General features: G+C 40.7%; 1 protein-coding gene across 2 annotated transcripts in view; it reads left to right on the forward strand.

Moving 5' to 3' along the window:
• The window catches only part of slc8a1b (solute carrier family 8 member 1b), a 177310-nt gene extending 168973 nt beyond the window's left edge, over positions 1–8337 (forward strand). For both annotated transcript variants that reach the window (XM_049463790.1, XM_049463791.1), the window contains exon 7: positions 393–8337. In XM_049463790.1, coding sequence (XP_049319747.1) covers positions 393–769 — 377 coding nt within the window. In that variant the 3' untranslated portion in view covers positions 770–8337. The remainder of the gene's footprint in view (positions 1–392) is intronic.
• The last annotated feature ends 11045 nt before the right edge of the window (positions 8338–19382 follow it).

The following is a 19382-nucleotide window of genomic DNA, read 5'->3' on the forward strand; positions in this document are numbered from 1 at the left end:
ACATGCCTCTTCTGATACATGTGAAGTTAGACTCCGCCTCTTTTCCAACCTCTACTGATATAGCTCAGAGGAAAGTGCAGCAACTCGGTTCTGATAGATCAGCTCACAGATGCATTTTGCTGAGCAACATCACCCTTTGGAGTGATGAGGGGAAAGAGCGCCATCTACCAACCCAGAAAGAGCAAGACCTGTTGTGCTCCCTCAGGGCTTCGGCAGCTGAGGACAAGCTCGTTAAAGGGATTGATATTATATTTTTGCATTATTGCTTATTATTATTGTTATTATTATTGCAGCCATGCTCTAAAGCAATGTCTTTTTTTGCCTTGACTTTGCGACCCCTAAAGCACTCTCTCTCTCTCTCTCTCTCTCTCTCTCTCTCTCTTTCTTTCCAGACACGTTCGCCAGTAAAGTGGCTGCCATTCAGGACCAGTACGCAGACGCCTCCATCGGCAATGTGACGGGCAGCAACGCGGTCAACGTGTTCCTGGGCATCGGAGTGGCCTGGTCCATCGCCGCCATCTATCACAACTCCAGGGGCAAGGACTTCCAGGTGGAGACGGGCAACCTGGCCTTCTCGGTCACCCTCTTCACCATCTTCGCTTTCATCTGCGTGGCGGTGCTCATGTACCGGCGCCGGCCGGACATCGGCGGGGAGCTGGGAGGCCCGCGGACTGCCAAAGCGCTGACCACCATGCTGTTCGTCAGCCTTTGGCTGGTCTACATCCTCTTCTCCTCACTCGAGGCTTACTGCCACATTAAGGGCTTCTAAACACACACTCACATACACACATACACACACACACACACACACACATACATACATACACACATACACACATACACACTCAACCGCAATCACAAACACTGATGTCCATACGGAGATACGTACACTCATGCTCTCGCATACGTACACAGAGGCTAAACCTAATAAACAACAATAACTACAACAAAATCAACCAATAAAGGAAAGCGAATGAGGAAAAAGACTAACACGAAAAAGAAGGAAGCAAAGAGTGGCCAGAACTCTGCTAACCTGCCTGTTTAGTTTCATTTTTGTGAAAAAAAAAAAATTTGTTCAGTTTTTGTTCATTTGGGGTTTATCTTTCGGCTCCTCTCCACTATTTCACGCTTCTAATACCTGAAGGACTGAATGTGATTGGATAATTGTTGGCTGGTCAAGATTCTATTGGTCATGGGTGAAGAATGTGAAGAACAAGAACTCTTTTAAGGAATGTGAATGTTTTTTGAGAGACCCTTGTTGTTGTTTTTTTTTTCCTTTTGTGGAACTCGAATAATCCCAGCAGGCACTGAAATTGAAATTTTGGTCAACCAAGTCCATGACCAACATTCAACTAGACAACAACATCTATTGAGGTCAGAGGCCTGCTGAGATAATCAAACTTTCGAAGAAAAGCCAACGTTTGGAAGGCAAGATCAAGCGCCAAATATTTATGAAATGTCAGATTTGCAGCTTTTTCAAAGAGTAGGAAACTCTGGAAAACGCTGTTCCAGTGACTGTAAATATAACATGGCTTTATTCGAGGAGATATATGCCCTGTAGGACATGCAGTGAAGAGATGTGTCGAGTCAAACATATGAAAAGAGATGGGAAAGAGCACTATTGGGGGGGGGGGGGATTGTTTGACAGGCAATTGGTGACTTTCTGACAGATAAGGCCCATTTTTTGTATGGTTTTGTGGTTTGTGTGGTTGTTTTTGAAGCCATTTTCAGCTCCTAGTTGCTGGTGTGCTGCTGATAATAGGTTATTACCTGTGAAAGAGTCTGACAAAACTGACAAGACAAAAACTGTGGCTACCATGAGACCGGGTACATTGTGTAGGACAGCTGTTCTCAGTTCCCTTTTTCCTGAGGAACTCCTGCACCGCTTGGTATTCTCTCACAATCGAACACACCCGCACCTTGTCCCGCTAATCAAGGGCTTGATAATCATCTGATGAGTTCATTCGGGTGTGGTTTGATGGGGAAAAGGCTGAAGTGGTGGGACTGAGACTGCTGTAGTTTTCGTTACAGGGCAGAAGCTTGTGCTACAGACCGAGCAATAGAACTTTTCTCTCAGTTAAAAAAAAAAATCTCTAATGAGAAACTCTTTAAACAGCACCACAGCCAGTGCAGGGCGAGCTAATGTGTTATAACAGAGAGCATGGTGGACGTACGTACTGCTATTTATTGTCGTTATTCAATGGAATTGTCATTCAATAGAGTCGCTACACTCAAATTGGCAACGTTAAGTAACGTCCTAGTTGGGGTTTTTTTCTCAATCACTGTAGAGCAGTGTTGATTTTTAGCAAAGGTACCAACCAGTCAGAAGGATTTTGCCGTGATTCCAATGTCAAATTCAATTCCATTACTGTGGAATTTGAGATAAATATTGAATTCTTGATGGAAAGCTCGTGCAAGTCAAATGTCATTTGGGCATTTAATTATACTATAAACTAATTACACTACAATTACCGAGATGGCGAGCTAATTACGCTGCTACGGTGGAACAACCGTACCTCCAGGCCTTCTCCCGAAGAGCCGCCCTCCTGTAGAGTTTAACTTCAGCACTAATCAGAGGTAATACCGTGCTCTCATATTCATGAAGCCTCCTGAAGACCTTGATTAGGTTAATCCAGCATGTTAGATCAAGGTTGGAACAAACTGTGCAGGAGGGAAGCCCTCTAGGACTAGGGTTGGGTCTTGGTATCTATTAGCATTAGTTTGGCAAAGGACTCATCCAGGGCCCGAAGATGAGATACACCAGAAGTGCATTCCAAACGTTCTCTTTGGAATTTGGAATTCCCAAAATAAAATAGACTTTTGAGGGTAGTCAGCAATTTTAAGGGTGGTTACGAATGACACAAGCCGAAAAAAAACGTCCAGTTGGTACAGTTGGAAGTGAACTTTGAGGATCCAAATCTGAATCCAAATGTCTCACTTGTACCCCTGTTAGAAATTTGGCTTTCAGGAATCAGGAGTCAGAAGTTGTTAGAAATATGCCGTCCGGGTCACGGCACCAAGTTTTTAGAAATTCTGCCTTTAGGAACCAGGAGTCAGGAGACGGCTTCACCCCTGACCCCTTCATTTTCGAGTTTCACTGAATTTGGACGATTAGGGAGCTGAAGTTTGCAAATTCGCAAGCTTACTGCTTCAATTTTTAGTTCCACCTTAAATCCCTGCACCAGCCTGAGCTGAATGAATGTAACTGCTGTACCATTTAAGGTGGAATGGGAAATTTAGGCAGCTGTTGAAACACACCACTAGCAATTTATTCTGCTTGTTATAAAGAAAAGGGTCACGATACATTGAAACTACATTAAATTAAATTAAGATAATGCAATGGTTATTGCTTGCTTATTTTCTAAAGAAGAAAACACATCAATCTTGGTGCTGGTGGAATATTTCAGTTGAGAACGGTTCACACTTAACCCGGCTATTCCAACAAAAATCAGGACACCCTACCGTTAGGTGTGAATATGCAAATCAAAGCTGTAGGTCTAAGTGGTAGGGGATAGAGGAATTGGGCAATGGGATTGGGTCTTAACCAACAGCAGATCCCTTTAACCGCAGCACGTGCTCAGAGTGTAATGAATTTATTGACTTATTTACTCATTAATTTCTGCCTATCAAGCTCCTGACACACTGAAAAATTGTGCATTTGACATTTGAATCATGCTGCTTCTCTATCAGCAGCCGGAGTCCGAGAGAGCACAACCGGCCATGTTTTCTCTTAAATGGATTGATGGCACTTGCTCTCCTCAATACTCCAACTATAATGCTGGTCAGCCCAGGCGTCTATTAGCTAATGTATCAGAGCTGGGTCGCTGCGCTTTCCTCCAAGTGCGCTCTGATGCTGCCTATTGATGCTGCAACAGTGTCCTCCTAGTGTTGGGGCATTACTAATATGAAATAATGAAAGGGGATTGGATAATCGTCACCCTTATTAATTTATTATTGCAGCCTGAAATGGTTTCTTGGAACGACATCATAGAAGTAGAACTTTCAGTTGACCCCATGTCTAGATACCCACTATTTTTAAAAGATTTTAAAACAGTTGCTGCAGTTGCTGCCTGAAGGATCTAAGCTGTATGTAGTTCATTGTCAAAGAGCGTCGAAGGTAAACTCGATTTGCCCGGATTGCTTCCATCCCACCTGTCCGACCGCCGACGACTTCAGACCAAGAGTTTACACTGACGACTGTTATTGTCCCCAAGCCCAATTTGCATACACACGACCGCGACCACGCAAAGGAGGCATAAACATGTCAAGTCAAGTCAAAGTCGGTAGCCATGGTCTCATAGATTTACTACTATTTACACACACATACACACTTACACACACACACTTACACACACACACATTTTCATCTGTGTGGAGTTTACGAGGGAGCCTGATCCCTCCAGTCCTGCTGAGATTATTTCATAACCTGCTGCGTATTTGGACGTGCGAGGCAAACACTGCAGACTATCCGGGGTTTTAGAAGAAACAACTTTAGACGTAGTCCAGTTTTAAAGTCGTAGATCTAGTCTGGATGAGGCACCAAACTTCCTTAGAATCGCTAGGTTTTTTTAATCGAGCTAAAGATTATATATACGAATAATTCCTATTAGAATGGCTTTAAACGTTGACGGGGGAAAAAAAGGGACGGCAAGATTTTTTTCTCTCTCTCTTGTCCAGATTTTCAATCTTCGGGGATATATTCTAGACTAGAGCTGACGTAGATTTTAAGACTGAAGTAGTCGCCTACTTTAGATTTGAGACGATTAGTATGGCTGATGCGTAGTTTTAGTCTGCTCCAAATTTGCCAAAGGGAAAGGGTCTTTCTGGATGACAATTTGACTAATAGACTTTCTAGAGTTCTAGAGTTCTAGTGCTGCCTAGCTACAGAAGTGGGTTTTGTATTCGTAACTGACGTTTTTTTTTTTTTTTTTTACCAACACCAAAAACATTGCCCCAGAGAAACGTTAGAATCGACTGAAAACGCCTTGGTAATGTTTTTGTTCCCCTGGCTGGGGCATTTTCTTATGAAGATTTATACGTGATGTTCACTTTCAATTTGGAAGCGAGGGGTACTGCCTGCACCCTCGCCCACTGTGTCTCGATCTTTTCACAGCTGGCAGAGCATCTAAAGATTTGCTGATTTCGTTTTTAAAGGGAATTCTGGGAATTGGAGTGCATTAGGGTTGGGGGTATTTTGATGTATGTAGGAGAAAAGTGTACAACTCTAAAATGTCTGTTCTTCGTTTTTGTTTTGGGCTTGTTTCTTTTCTTTTTTTTCTTTTCTTTTCTTTTTTTTTTCAGGTCCATACACCCAAGGTGTTGGAACCCTCTTTTGTTTTCGTTTTTTTGTTTGTTTGCTAGTTTTTAACGATCGCCTAAAAAAAAAAAGAGAGAGAGAAAAAAGAGAAATGGTTGCACTGGCTCCCGTGTTTTCTTACGGAAAAAAATGAATGAAGCGGACACTGAAGAAGACCCGCCGTCATGCGGCCGTTTTCAGGACCCAACACCTACAACCACGTGATACGTGAAAGATTTGAAAATTTGAGACAAAGGAAAAAACAAGAACGTGACCCGTTTTCTCGTTCTCTTGTTTTCTCGTTCTCTGACTGAACCCTGACACTCGTTAAAAAAAAAAAAAAAGAGAAACGAAACAATAAAAAGCGTAAAGAGCTCTAAAGGAGGACGGTGGGTGGACTCAACGTGAAATACAGCCATACTCCGCGTCCCTCTGTGGACAGGGGGGGGAAGAAGCCGCCGTGGACTTCCCGCGCGCCGCAGCCTCCTGCTGCCCACGTCCAGCTGCTGGCCGCAGCGACCTGTCTGGAGATGTGTCTGCACCTAAATGTGTGTATGAGTGTAGGCCTATATGTGTGTGTACGAATGTGTGGGTGTGTGTTTGTTCACACTCGAGGGGCTTGCCTGGGGCGCCTCGGGGGGGGACGGGGACGCACGCCCCCTACAGGCCACGGCGCTCCCCATCCCCCGGCGCTCCTCTAGTGGCCGCGTCTGCTCCAAAGGTCCACTTCCGACCTGTGGGTGTGACTGTGGGCGGGCGTTACTGCATTTCAAAGCCCGCCTGTGACAGCCGACAACCCTCCCTCCTACTCCCTCCTAAGCCCCGCCCCTGCCTTGCCCCGCCCCCCCACCCCCCACATTCATATTTGGAATGTTAATGTGCTACTTGTTGACACTGTGCATGGATGCTAACCTGTCTGTATATAGTAAGCAGTAACCCATTCGTTCATGTCTGTTGACGGAGGTTCGAAAGGTGTATAGATATTTGAATTTTTGTTTGTTTGTTTGTTTGTCTGTTTTGGTTCGTTTGGTTTGTTTCAATCTCTCGCTACTTTTTAAGTTTTATTCGGAAGGAGTTTTTAAAAATCTCTTGGTCTTAACTTGCACATGTCAATGGAAAAGGCAGTATCTGTCGTTCTAGTCAGTACATGGGAGTTTTAACACGAGGGATGCATGGGTACTTGTACAATAATAATAATAATAATAATAAAAATAATAATAATAATGATAATTACGATATTAATATTAATGATAACGATAACGATAACAACGCCTCTTCTTGCTTGTTGCCATGGTTGTATTATTTGACATTATAAGAGACTATTGTACATCAAAGGATATTTTGTCATTGAAGAGTTTCATATGTATATACTGTACAGTTCAAAGTGAAAGGCGAGTGTCGGTTGCCTTGGCATTATCACAGAGCAGCGCATATATTTATTTTCAACCCTTGGTCAACTCAAGAATGACAAATATTGCCTTTCGGATAGGTCGCTGTTATCTCTCTCCGTTCTTTTTATTTTTTTTTTCATTATTTTTTTTTCCGCTCGATGCTTGTTTCGTCCTTACTCCTTCGCTGAGCAGTGTGTGTGTGTGTGTGTGAGAGTGTGTGACAGTGTGTGTGCCTGTGTGTGTGTGTGTGTGTGAGAGGATGTGTGTTATATCCGGTGTTAAGTTACTTACACTAATATGAGACATGAGGGGACGCGTAATGTTCAAAATTGTGCTGGACCTGGTCTGCATCTTGCAAATGTATATGATCTGTCTTGTTGACAACAAGATAATGTCTGGAGAATGTCTTTCTGTGTGTGTGCTTGCGTGTGTGTGTGTGTGTGTGTGTGTGTGTGTGTGTGAGACATTTTGAGCCCCCCAGACCCTTTATTTCCCCCCCACTGCTCAGATGGACTCTAGTTTTTTCAGGGGTTTAATAATATCTTTGATAATATCTTTGTATTTTTCTCTCTCTCTCTCTCTCTCTCTCAGTCTTTCTCTCTCTCTCTCTCTCTCACTCTCTCTCTCAGTCATTCTCTCTCTCTCTCTCTCTCCACCCCATGGTCCATATCTCTGCTGGCTCCTTGCATTAACAGGCATCCCGTGTCGGTACGTCGTCTGTTCTAAAAGATAGATTTGATCTGGCCTCTGCCTGTCTGAAGGCTGCTGCACTGTTATTATCTTAATCACTGATAGATGACAGATATGAATATCATAATACAGAGTGATAATTAGCTGCAGAGCAGTGGTATCAGTGGTGACAGTTTTTAAAAGGCTGTGTTCTCTCCAGCAGTGGAACGGATTAGTATTGCAGATGGAGGGACTCAGGGATGGTGAATATGGTCTTCAGTAGGGGTTCTCAATCTCTAAGACCATGTACATCCTATGAAAAACCATACATTCCAACTACTAACTTCTGGGGCACCAAGTGCGAGATGCGTCGCAATGCTCTTTGCTATCTTACACCCCGTCAATAGCATCAGAGTTTAGGAATAAATCTACACTGGTGGGCGCGGTGGTCTGGAAGTGAAGTGTGTTTTCAGATAAATTTATGGCATGTTGCGAATTTGGTTGCGGAAAAAAAACACAGGTGCGCCACTGACTGAAATAAACCTTGACAATACAGTATATAATATGTGATATATTATTACAAAACACCATTGGGCAGCTTTTCAGCCTCATAACTGGAAACTATAACTGAAAGAGATAAATGTCTGTAGTTACAGTGAATGTATTCATGATTAGGACGTTATATCAAGTTATATCAACTTATTTATTAAAAACAGGAAAATAGAAAATAGAAAATGAGTTATATATTAGTAAAATGCTTACCTCAATTTATTGGTTTAATAATCAAGCACTTCCAAAAACGAACTTATCTTTTTTTATTTTTACGCTTCTGATCAATTTTATTTTTATTATAAAACAATATATGAAAATTATAATCCAACATATGTAAAAAAGGGAAGACAAATTTCAAAGCCCCTCTTACATCAAGGATATCTTGCATTTGCTTGTGAGTATAAACTGTGGTTAAGCTGCATTGTTGATTTCATATAAAAAAAAAATTAAATATATATATATATATATATATATATATATATATATATATATATATATATATATATATATATATATATATATATACTTTTTTTTTCATATTTATGCTGATGGTTAAAATATTAGACAACAATCCAAACACTAACTTAATATTTTTCTTTTCACATTTTCTGCAGGTTAGAATTTTATCATATCTAAATTATAAAAAGAAAAAAAAGATGAGATTTGCTTGCCATTATAAATAGTGTTTACTAATAATCTGACACTAACTTGATGTTTTTATTTACACATTTTCCACTGGCTACAGTTCAACAAAAAAAGAGATTAACTACAGATCAGATTTTTGTCAGAACTTTTCTACATTGATATTTTCAAAATTCCCAATGGTTTTAGAATAATAAACAATCCAGATTATTTAAAAAGGAAATAAAACATATTTGCTTGTATTAGCAGTGGCTAATACTGCTAAACTGAAATACTGAATAGTGCTGTACTTCAGCAGAGGCTTTACTGCTCCTTACAACCTGACTGGTAAAATTCATACATAAGAACCACTGGATTATAAGGAGCACTGATGATTTTAGAGATAATTAAAGGATTTTTATGTGCGCCTCAGTGGATAGATTGGATTCTCTCATGAGTTTCTAGCAGTCTAGAGACTGCTAGAGCTGCCTGCCTCAATAATCAGATTAAATCAGACGTAACCAGATTGCTTGATGCAAGGTGTCAGTATTGTTCCATCCAGCCCTCTCCACCCTTCTTTCAGTCAATCCCTCGTTCCACTCTTTCTCCGTCTTCTATCTTCTACCCTCCTCTCTTTCCCCTTTCGGTTTCTATTGGTTGTCTTGGTTTGTTTTAATTTGTCTTTGACGAATTGAAGATCCTGATTTTGTTGTCCTGATTTTTCTTTTATGTTGCACTCAAACTAATAAGAAGGAAGTCCACTAACTGTGATTGCTCCCCATGGTACACCTCTACACAGGAAATAAAGTTTGGGATATCCTGCTTAGAGCCCATTGACTGATGTGTCTCTTTCTTCTACTGATATACACACTCACTGTTTGCTTACCAAGGAAAGTTAGTATATATTCTACTGTCCTATACTGTACACTGGCGAACTCAAGGGGGGAGCAGGAGGGGGGGCAACTGCCCTCCCTGATAGTGCACCCAGGCCGTTATTGTAAATAAGAACGTGTTCTTAATGACTAGCCTGGTGAAATAAAGGTGAAATAAAACATTGTTAAAGTGCCCTTTAGAGCAGGGGTGGGTAATTCATTTTCCCAAGGGCTGATCCTCTTATGATGCTCCCCCTACAGGCCAGGAGAACTGTCCCTTTGGTTCCTCCCTCATAATTCTCCACCCATAATTGTTTGAAGAACAGCAGACCAGCGAATGTAACAGAAAAGGGGTTATGCATTGCATGGTTGAAAGTAAAACAATCAAAAACCAAAGCCAGTAGTTTAGAGTTTTATGGCTGCAAACGTGATTACATCTTGTACCAGATTCAGATTAATGCAGCTCATTGTTAAAAATCACACTTCAAACCAAATCATTGCCAAATAATGATCTATTTAATAAAGTAAACCTCACGTTCCCAATACTAAACTTTACTTATGAAACAAGTTTGCCCAATATCAAGTGATGGAAAGGCTGGTGTCTAGCTTAATATTACCAATACACCCATTTTTAGTCAGTAAGCTAGCTAACTAACTAAACTAGCCACATCCCCACTAGCCACTTAGCTATCCAGCAACAGAAAAAACAACAACAGTGTTGTTTCCCCTACAGACAACAAGGGCGGCCGAGAGAACGTTTATTCCCTTTGTATATACCCATATATTCATCTAAAACAGTTTCAAACTCAATAATTAACAGAAAAATGTTGCATAGTGTGCCTTTAAATTATTATTTTTTTATTTCTTTATAAAAATCAGAGAATATAAAACATTTGTGGCTAATGACTCCGGCAGATCTAAATAAAACAGCATAACTAAAGGCAGAGAGCCAGAAGGTAACATAGACATGGAGGCTCCCTGAAACACTGGCATCCACCCACTCCACCGTCCACAAACCTGAGTGACCGTGAGCAGTGGGAGAACAACAGCACCAGCATCTCAGTTTACCACAATTCCCTCTGTCCATGAACCCCTGAATCTGCAGCCTTATCTAAAGGGAAAAACATTAATTACCAAAAGCTAAACTAAACAAGTAAGTTTTCAGTCTAGACTTAAAGATTGAGACTGTGTCTGAGTCCCGAACATATTCGGGGAGATTATTCCAGAGTTGAGGAGCTTTATAAGAGAAAGCTCTTCCTCCTGCAGAGCTCCTCTGAATTTTAGGAACTACTAATAAACCAGCACCCTGAGATCTAAGTACGGTAATCGCGGTGGTTCATAACAGGAGATGAGGTCTCGTAAATACTCAGGAGCGAGCCCTTGTAGGGCTTTATACGTTAACAGGAGAATTTTATAGAATTTGACTGGAAGCCAATGCAGTGCTGATAGGACTGGACTAATGTGCTCAAATTTTCTAGTTTTAGTAAGGACCCTGGCTGCAGCATTTTGAACTAGCTGAAGTTTATTTAAGTTACTGCCGGAACATCCAGACAGTAGCGCATTACAATAATCTAGCCTTGAGGTAATAAAGGCATGGACTAATTTTTCTGCGTCATGCAGTGATAGGGCATTTCTTAGCTTGGCAATATTACGGAGGTGTAGAAAAGCTGTTCTAGTAACATTAGATATGTGTTTATCGAATGCTCGATCTGAATCTATAATAACTTTTAATAAGGTTTTTAGCTGCTGAACCAGGGGTGGCTGAGAAGTCAGCCAGATTTAACATTAAGTCTGATAATTTATTTCTAGCAGCTTTGGGGCCTAATAGGAGAACTTCTGTTTTATCACTATTTAATAGGAGGAAGTTGTGCGACATCCATGATTTTACATCTTCTACACAATCCTCGATTTTCTTTAATCTCACTCTGTCATCAGGTTTGGCTGATATGAAGAGCTGTGTGTCATCCGCATAACAATGAAAATTCACATTGTGTTTTCTAATAACTTTGCCCAGTGGGAGCATATATAATGTAAATAATAACGGTCCTAATATAGAGCCTTGTGGAATTCTTTCTAAAAGGATAGTATGATCTATTGTATCAAAGGCTGAGCTCAGATCGAGAAGTACGAGTAGGGAAACACAGCCTTGGTCGGCGGCTATAAGTAGATCGTTTGTTATTCTAACTAAAGCTGTCTCAGTGCTATGATGAGGCCTAAATCCAGATTGAAATTTTTCATAGATCTGGTTTCTTTGCAGGTAAGAGCAAAGTTGTTGGGCTACAGCTTTTTCTAAAATCTTAGAAATAAACGGTAAGTTTGAAATAGGTCTATAGTTAGACAGTACACTAGGATCAAGATTTGGTTTCTTGATCAGAGGTTTAATTACAGCTGTTTTAAAGGCTTTGGGTACATGGCCCAGGGTGAGAAAACTAAAGTATAAACCTTAAAAAATGTATATAAATAAAAAATCTCTAATACTTTTTTTGTTATTATTGATACATTTCAGAAAATAAATGTACCTTTTCTGGATTAGATATGTCAAAAAGAAAAAGGAAGCAATTTTTGCCTCCTTCTAAATCCTGACACTATAGAGTAAATCTTTTACAATCCTGTAGAATTAAAGAAATATTTGTACATTCTAAAAAAAACACATTTCAGGATATAAATGTACTATTTTTGAGTGATATTTCCAAAAGTATATAGATATAAATAGCTTTATTTCAATCCTATCTATATTCTTTTGGAAATATCATTCTTTTAATTATTGTTTTAATTATCTTATATAATATATAGATAATTTACACTTATATACGAATTACCATTGACCTCCTATTGGCTGGATATAAATAAAAGACAAAGGTGCAATTTGCACATGTTCCTGAAATTCAATTCATGTAATCACCTGTTAGCTGGCCCTCCTCCCTGCACTCCCCTCCCCACTCACATTCTGGTTTCATTTAGATAGATAGATAGATAGATAGATAGATAGATAGATAGATAGATAGATAGATAGATAGATAGATAGATAGATAGATAGATAGATAGATAGATAGATAGATAGATAGATAGATAGAAAAATAGTGTTATAGGCATCAGCAAGACTGAGAGTGTGTCCATAGATGGGGGTGTGTCTATGTGTGGTCAGAGTTACCAGAATAAAAAAGTGTCACAGAGTCTTCAGTTTGCTGTGCTGAGAGGAGTTAAACAGTCTTATGGCCTGAGGGACAAAAGACTTTCTGAGTCTGTCTGTGGAGCAGGACTGGGACAGTAGTCTGCCGCTGAATGAGCTCCTCTGCCTGGTGATGGTGCTGTGCAGAGGGTGGTGAACATTGTCCATGATGTTCAGCAGCTTGCTGAGGAGAACTCAATTTACTCAGAGTCCACAGCCACTATATATAATATAATATCTTGGATTTATACGGTCTGCAATAAAAAAAAAGTTCAAGTAAATGTAAGAAACACTGCATTTTAATTTAATTTAAGGTAATTTTTTGCGTTTTCTTCCTGGGACTGTATTTTCCTTACTGTTTCTGATTTGGGGTTGTGCAGAGAGTGTGGGAGTCCCAGCTGACCCAACAGAATCAATGAGTGAAATCAGGCTTCATCTGTTTTCTCTCTTCGTCCTATCGCTCATCCTGATCGATTTATAATATTTATGGATCTCTCTGCATGAACACGCTGTTCACGTCCAGGTGAGTGTGTATATGTGTGATGCAAGACAGTGAAAGCCTGTGTGTGTGTGTGTATGTACCTGGACATGTTTGATTAGCCAGTACAGCACCTCCTGGGCTCATCACCTCGGCAGCCTGTGAAGACCAATTCAGGAATGTAATTGGAAATGGAAGTGGAACTGAGTGAAAGAGGACCATATATGGAGAAGAGGCTTAAAATAAACATTTATAGTCTTTATTAAAGCAGTAATGCTGGAACTCCATGGGAAGAAGCTGGCTGACTAGCATGGCTAAATTGGTTGACCAGCATTGGTACCAATACAATATCCATGGCTGATTGGTTGGCCCCACACATGACAGGTTAGAAATCACCATATCTTCTATTATTCTGTAAATTTAATTAGCCAATACACAAAAGCTTGCATTACCATTAGGATCAGGCTAGTTGACTACTAAGCAACACCAGATCAACCACCTAAGATACCAAACCAACCACCTAGCCCTCCATCGGAATTATCCAGCAGCTTATTAACAATTCCAAAGCAACACCAATTAGCAACATCATAGCAACTACTTAGTAACACCAGAGCAATCACCTTAGATACAACACCAACCACATAGCCCATCATCGGCATTATCCAGCAGCTCATAAACAATTTCAAAGCAACACCAATCAGCAACATCATAGCCGCTACCTAGCAACACCAGAGCAACCTTCTGATATACCACACCAACCACCTAGCCACTTTATAGGCACTATCCAGCAGCTCATTAACAATTCCAGAGCAACATCAGTTAGAAACATCACACAACTACCTAGTAACACCAGATCAACCAAATGGGGGATGTCAGTGGGGTAAATGGTGCATTCTGGGCAATGGAGTCTGAATGAAGCTGGGTGATAACTAGTATCCACCTAGTCATTTTTGTCATAGGAACCATCCCACAGAAACCATCTTAACAAGTACAAAACAATTCAAATTCAAACACTCGCAACACCACAGCAACCACCTAGCAACTTCAGTTCGTCCCTCGATTTTCTCTTTCTGCTTTAAATGGCTTTTCTCCATTTGTCCCCCACTGCTCCGTCCACTCATGTCCAGCGCGAGCGTCTCCTCAGACGACTCGTCATATTCTGGACCTCCAGCCACTGCAGTGAGTTAATGGGGCACTACAGGCTGGCGGGATTTTCACATTCTCTCCGGAGCGGCACTATTACACACTGCAGGACAGAGCGAGGACATTGCCTGTGCTTGTGTGTGTGTGTGTGTGTATGTGTGTGTGTGTGTGTGTGCTCAGCTGTCAGTCACAAAGAAAGGGATGAGGAGTCTTTTATTATACAGGCTTGACACTGTTTGACTTTCAGCTAAATGCCACATCACACATCAAACTGCAACAATATAAAGCATGAGAGCACACACATACGTGCACACACACTCTCACACATCCTCTATAACACACACACACACACACACACACACTCACACATCCTCTATAACACATATACACACACGATGACAGATTTAACATTTATGACGAAATCAGACAAACTGAATCAGAGCGTTTAGCATTAGCCTGCTCTTCTATTTACAGCAGAGTGAAATGCCAGAGAGATCAGAACAAATCAGCAGCATCAGGAGGGCAGCTTTTATAAGTGTGTGTGCTTGTTTTATCTCAGGTCCAATCATATTTGCACTGCAAAAAATCCATTGGCATAAATTAGACGAACTATATCTAAATTAGGACATATATGCTTATTTTTTATCAAAAAATATGGCATTTGTCTTTGTAAGATTTATTTTTAAAAGGGCTCGCAAAGTCTCAAATTAAATAAAGTAAGACTTAAATCAAGCAAAATTCATTGAATGTTTGTTTTAAGTACACTGGATTATAAAATGCGCTTTATGGTGTCGCAATATTTTCCTTCTAAATTCAGCAGGTCTTGCTGCTGGGAGGCTAGACCTGTGAGGCTAAGCTGTGTGGCTAGACCTGTGAAGTTAAGTAAACAAAACTGTAATTGTTAAAAAAAAAAAAAAAATCAGATGAGTCAGACAAGTCAAACGAACACAGATTTCTCTCCTGAAAAATGTTTTCCTGGGAGAGTTAAGCGCCTCTGTTTATTTACAGTGAGCTTAGATTTCCAGATTTTCACTAAAGCTGGAGCATTAGCATTAGCGGCTAACCGCTAGTGTTAATGCTAATGCTGTTTAGCAGTGCTAGCCAAGGTTAGCCACAGCACCTTATTCCAAAATGAAGCTGGAAGCTTGTCTAAATGTGCTTTAGCTTTTGCATACCTCAATCGACTCTGTTTGTGGCGCTGTGGTGCTCAGAAAAGGCTTCTTCTGCATTAATTACTCTCACATACAGACTCTACTTGGGTAAAGTGCGCTGAATAGTGAATAGCTGAACGATGCACAGTGACTCCATCTGCAGCAAGATGATGATGTTGTAGGTCTTTGGAGCTGGTCTGTGGGTTGATTAAGACTAAGTTTTCACCATCTTAATTTTACTTCTTAAATATCACTGTGTTCGTCTGCTATATGTTATATTTAACTGAAGTTGCTAATCCGAACAACCAATGATTTATTAAAGAAAATCTTAAAAATGATCAGGGGTGCCCAAATAGTGTACATTCTGTATGTGTCTATGATATTTACTATTATTATACCTGTGCTCAAGGTTAAAATGTCAGACAGTGGATAGAAATAAATGCCAGTGTGTTCACATACAGAACACAGGTCATGTGTGTGTGTCCATGATCATCACTGTCAACTTTATGAACTCCATGAGAGTAGATCAGATTTTTTAGGTTACATAATACCACAGAAATGCCAGACGGCTGTGTGTGTTTGTGTGTGTGTGAGTGTTTGTATGTGTGACTTGAAAAAACTAATACTATATACATTATTATAATACATATGGGACATATTACATATACGTTTAAAATGTATATCAGGCATCTATATACATGTATCTGTTATATCATTCGTTGAGGAAAATATATATACGTATGTAGTAGAGTGGTGGTCCCTGAGAACTGCTCTAATATTTCTAAGCTAAAACATTAAAATAAACCCTGGAGCCCTATCTTAATTCTGCGCGCAGGCCTGTTGCAACAAGGCAAGCAAACCAATCAATTTCCTAGGACCCCAAGCTGGCCTGGGGCCCCCAGACAATGACTGGTCCCTTCCAATAGTTGCTGGCAGTAGCCAGGCAAAATATGAAACTGTAATAATTATAAAGCATGAGTTATCCATGCATTTTTCTTGGAGTCCCCAAATACCTAGAAACAGCCCTGCCTGGGATGTTCATTGCTATCTTACACCCCCCCCCCCCCCAAAAAAAAAAAGTCATTTCACACCATGCCCCTGCATTGTTTAAAAAATAGCAACAAAGCTTATCCACAAATATATCCACGCCGATGGGTGAGGTGGTCTGCAAAATGAGGTGTGTTCAGGTACATTTCTGGCGTATTGCTATCTTGACAATGAAAAACACAGGTGCGCCACCGATCTGATTAAAAACAACCTACACAGATGTTCATTGCTATCTTGGTAACAGTTACACACACACACGTAGCACACAGCAGTGCACAAACTCAACCGTACATCAACAATAATCTGAACTCTAAATAAAATAACACTGCTGTTCACACACCTTCAAGGTGAGCGTGCTGATCAGTTTTTCTTCTGTTGAGAAGTTTTTTAGACATCACACCCAAAACACACCCATGATTACCCTACTGGAAAAAAAACAGCTCATACCAGCTAAAGCTGGTAAGTTACCAGGTGCAAACCAGCTACAAGCTGGTTTTAGGTGTTATGACCAGCTATACACCAGTTACCAGCTAGAAACCAGTTACCAGGTGCAAACCAGCTACAAGCTGGTTTTAGATTTTATGACCAGCTATGAACCAATTACCAGCTAGAAACCAGTTACCAGCTAGAAACCAGCTACCAGGTACAGACCATCTACAAGCTGGTTTTAGATGTTATCACCAGCTATGAACCAGTTACCAGCTTTGAACCAGTTACCAGCTAGAAACCAGTTACCAGGTGCAAACCAGCTACAAGCTGGTTTTAGATGTTATGACCAGCTATGAACCAATTACCAGCTATGAACCAGTTACCAGCTAGAAACCAGTTACCAGGTACAGACCATCTACAAGCTGGTTTTAGATGTTCTGACCAGCTATGAACCAATTACCAGCTAGAAACCAGTTACCAGGTTCCAAAACACAGCTTTAGCTGGCATGAGCTGGTTTTTCCAGTAGGGATAATTAAGAGAATGTGAAAAAGTACATGACTTTTGCGCATTTTGAGCTGTGCAAGGTGTACTTTTCCCGTCGTTATGATAGCAAAAACACACTGATACACCCTAAATCAAGCAGCAGGGTGCAGGGTTGACGACTTTCCAATAGATCACTTAAAAACAGCCCCTGGTCTACTAGCTTGACCACTCTTCAGCTGGCCATGCTGTGCTATTTATTCCTCGGGGAGTTTAGAACTAAACGAGGGAAGGTGGAAAGAATGAGGGGGATGAGTGAGTATCACGCAGAGAAATATAATGAATGTAAATTGAAGGAAAGGGTATGGCTTATGTAATGAGTGCTTCTTCCTATTGTAGAGTCTCTGGCAGGTGGCTTTGATCATGCTGAGGAAAGGATGCGGAAGATGTTTTCACACGGCACACTGCATGCACACACACACACACATATATACACACACACTGAGTGATGAGGACGATACGCTGATGAAAATAAGTTTTAATTTGCAGTCGTGTCTTTGTTCTCCTCTACTGTGATTTGTTTTGATCAGTCTGATTTCTGCATTTACGTGAAAACTCATTTCGTTCATATGGGGAAGAATTACCCATAAAACTGTCCATCAGAATCAGCAGTTCTAAAGAATGAGTCACAAATAGCTTCTATTTCTTTCTTTCTATCTATCTCTCGCTATCTTGTTCCGTTTGCATCTCTCCTTCTCTCTTACATTCTCTCAGATGCTCTCTCTCTCTCTCTCTCTAAATAGATCACCTCTCTCGCTCTGCTTCTACTTCTCTCCCCTCATCTCTTAATTTCACACCTTTGTAAATGATTCTGTAATTGTCTGGTAATCATGCCTAAATTGCCTGCCGTCCCACACGTTGAGTGAATAATAGTGCAGTAATGTGACTTTCACACTCCAGCGGCTCAGCGCGGGGACTCGGAGCCTCCGATGCACTGCTGAGTGATTCAGCGTAAGTGATTCGGACTGTAACTTGTTCTGAATGTGTTTGGCTAATTGTTCAAACTGAATTAGAGCTGCCGGAGTTATTCAGCGTGCATTAGCGTGACGCTACCAGGAGCCCTATTCATCCTACCGACCAACATCTGGATGATTTCACCAGGGCACTCAGCAGCCTGGGCACTTATTCATATTTTCAAACACTGGTTTATTTCTGGATCAGATCATTTCACGTTGTGCGTCACTGCATTTCCAAATCCAAATGTTTATACTGTAATTCATTGCCGCTCAGAAAACAATGCCTATTAATAAACGTATATTTTCTGGTCTATTTTTATACATAAAGTGTACCAGATTATAAGGCGCATTATGCAACAAGCTAAGCTAAGTGAAGTTAAGTAAGTTAAGTAAACAAAACTGCAATTCTTAAAAAGTAAAAACAAATTTAAAAATAAAACGAGTGCTGAATGTTAATCCACACAGATTTATCTCCCGAAACCTTTCTAGTTGGGTGAGTAAAGCACTTCCGTTTATTTACAGCACCCTCTCCGCTTTTAGACTCTTTGGCCCATTTTTCTGCGCTAGAAATGCACACCCTCTCCGCTTTTAGACACTTTGGCCTGTTTTTCTGAGCTAGAAATGCACATCCTCTCCGCTTTTGGACACTTTTGCCCGTTTTTCTGAGCTAGAAATGCGCACCCTCTCCGCTTTTAGACTCTTTGGTCCGTTTTTCTGAGCTAGAAATGCGCACCCTCTCCGCTTTTAGACTCTTTGGTACGTTTCTGACACCTAGCGTTCAACCTTTGAATCTCACATAATAAAAACCTGCTTAACAGCGGGTCAACTTTCATTCTATTTCTAAAATACCTCGTGGGCCGCTCCAAATAAGGAAACGGGCCGCAAATGGCCCGCGGGCCGTAGGTTGGACACCCCTGAAGCATAAAATTAAGAAAGAAATACACTAGTCTCCTCGTGCAAATAGTATGACTCACTTTTCCATCACATTGCCATTCACTCACATACACAGACATGCAAAATCAAACAGCACTGTTTATGTTGTTTTTGCCTGACACCTTTTTTTTATT

The sequence above is a fragment of the Astyanax mexicanus genome, chromosome 14, assembly GCF_023375975.1.
Source record: "Astyanax mexicanus isolate ESR-SI-001 chromosome 14, AstMex3_surface, whole genome shotgun sequence".
NCBI lineage: Eukaryota > Metazoa > Chordata > Actinopteri > Characiformes > Acestrorhamphidae > Astyanax > Astyanax mexicanus.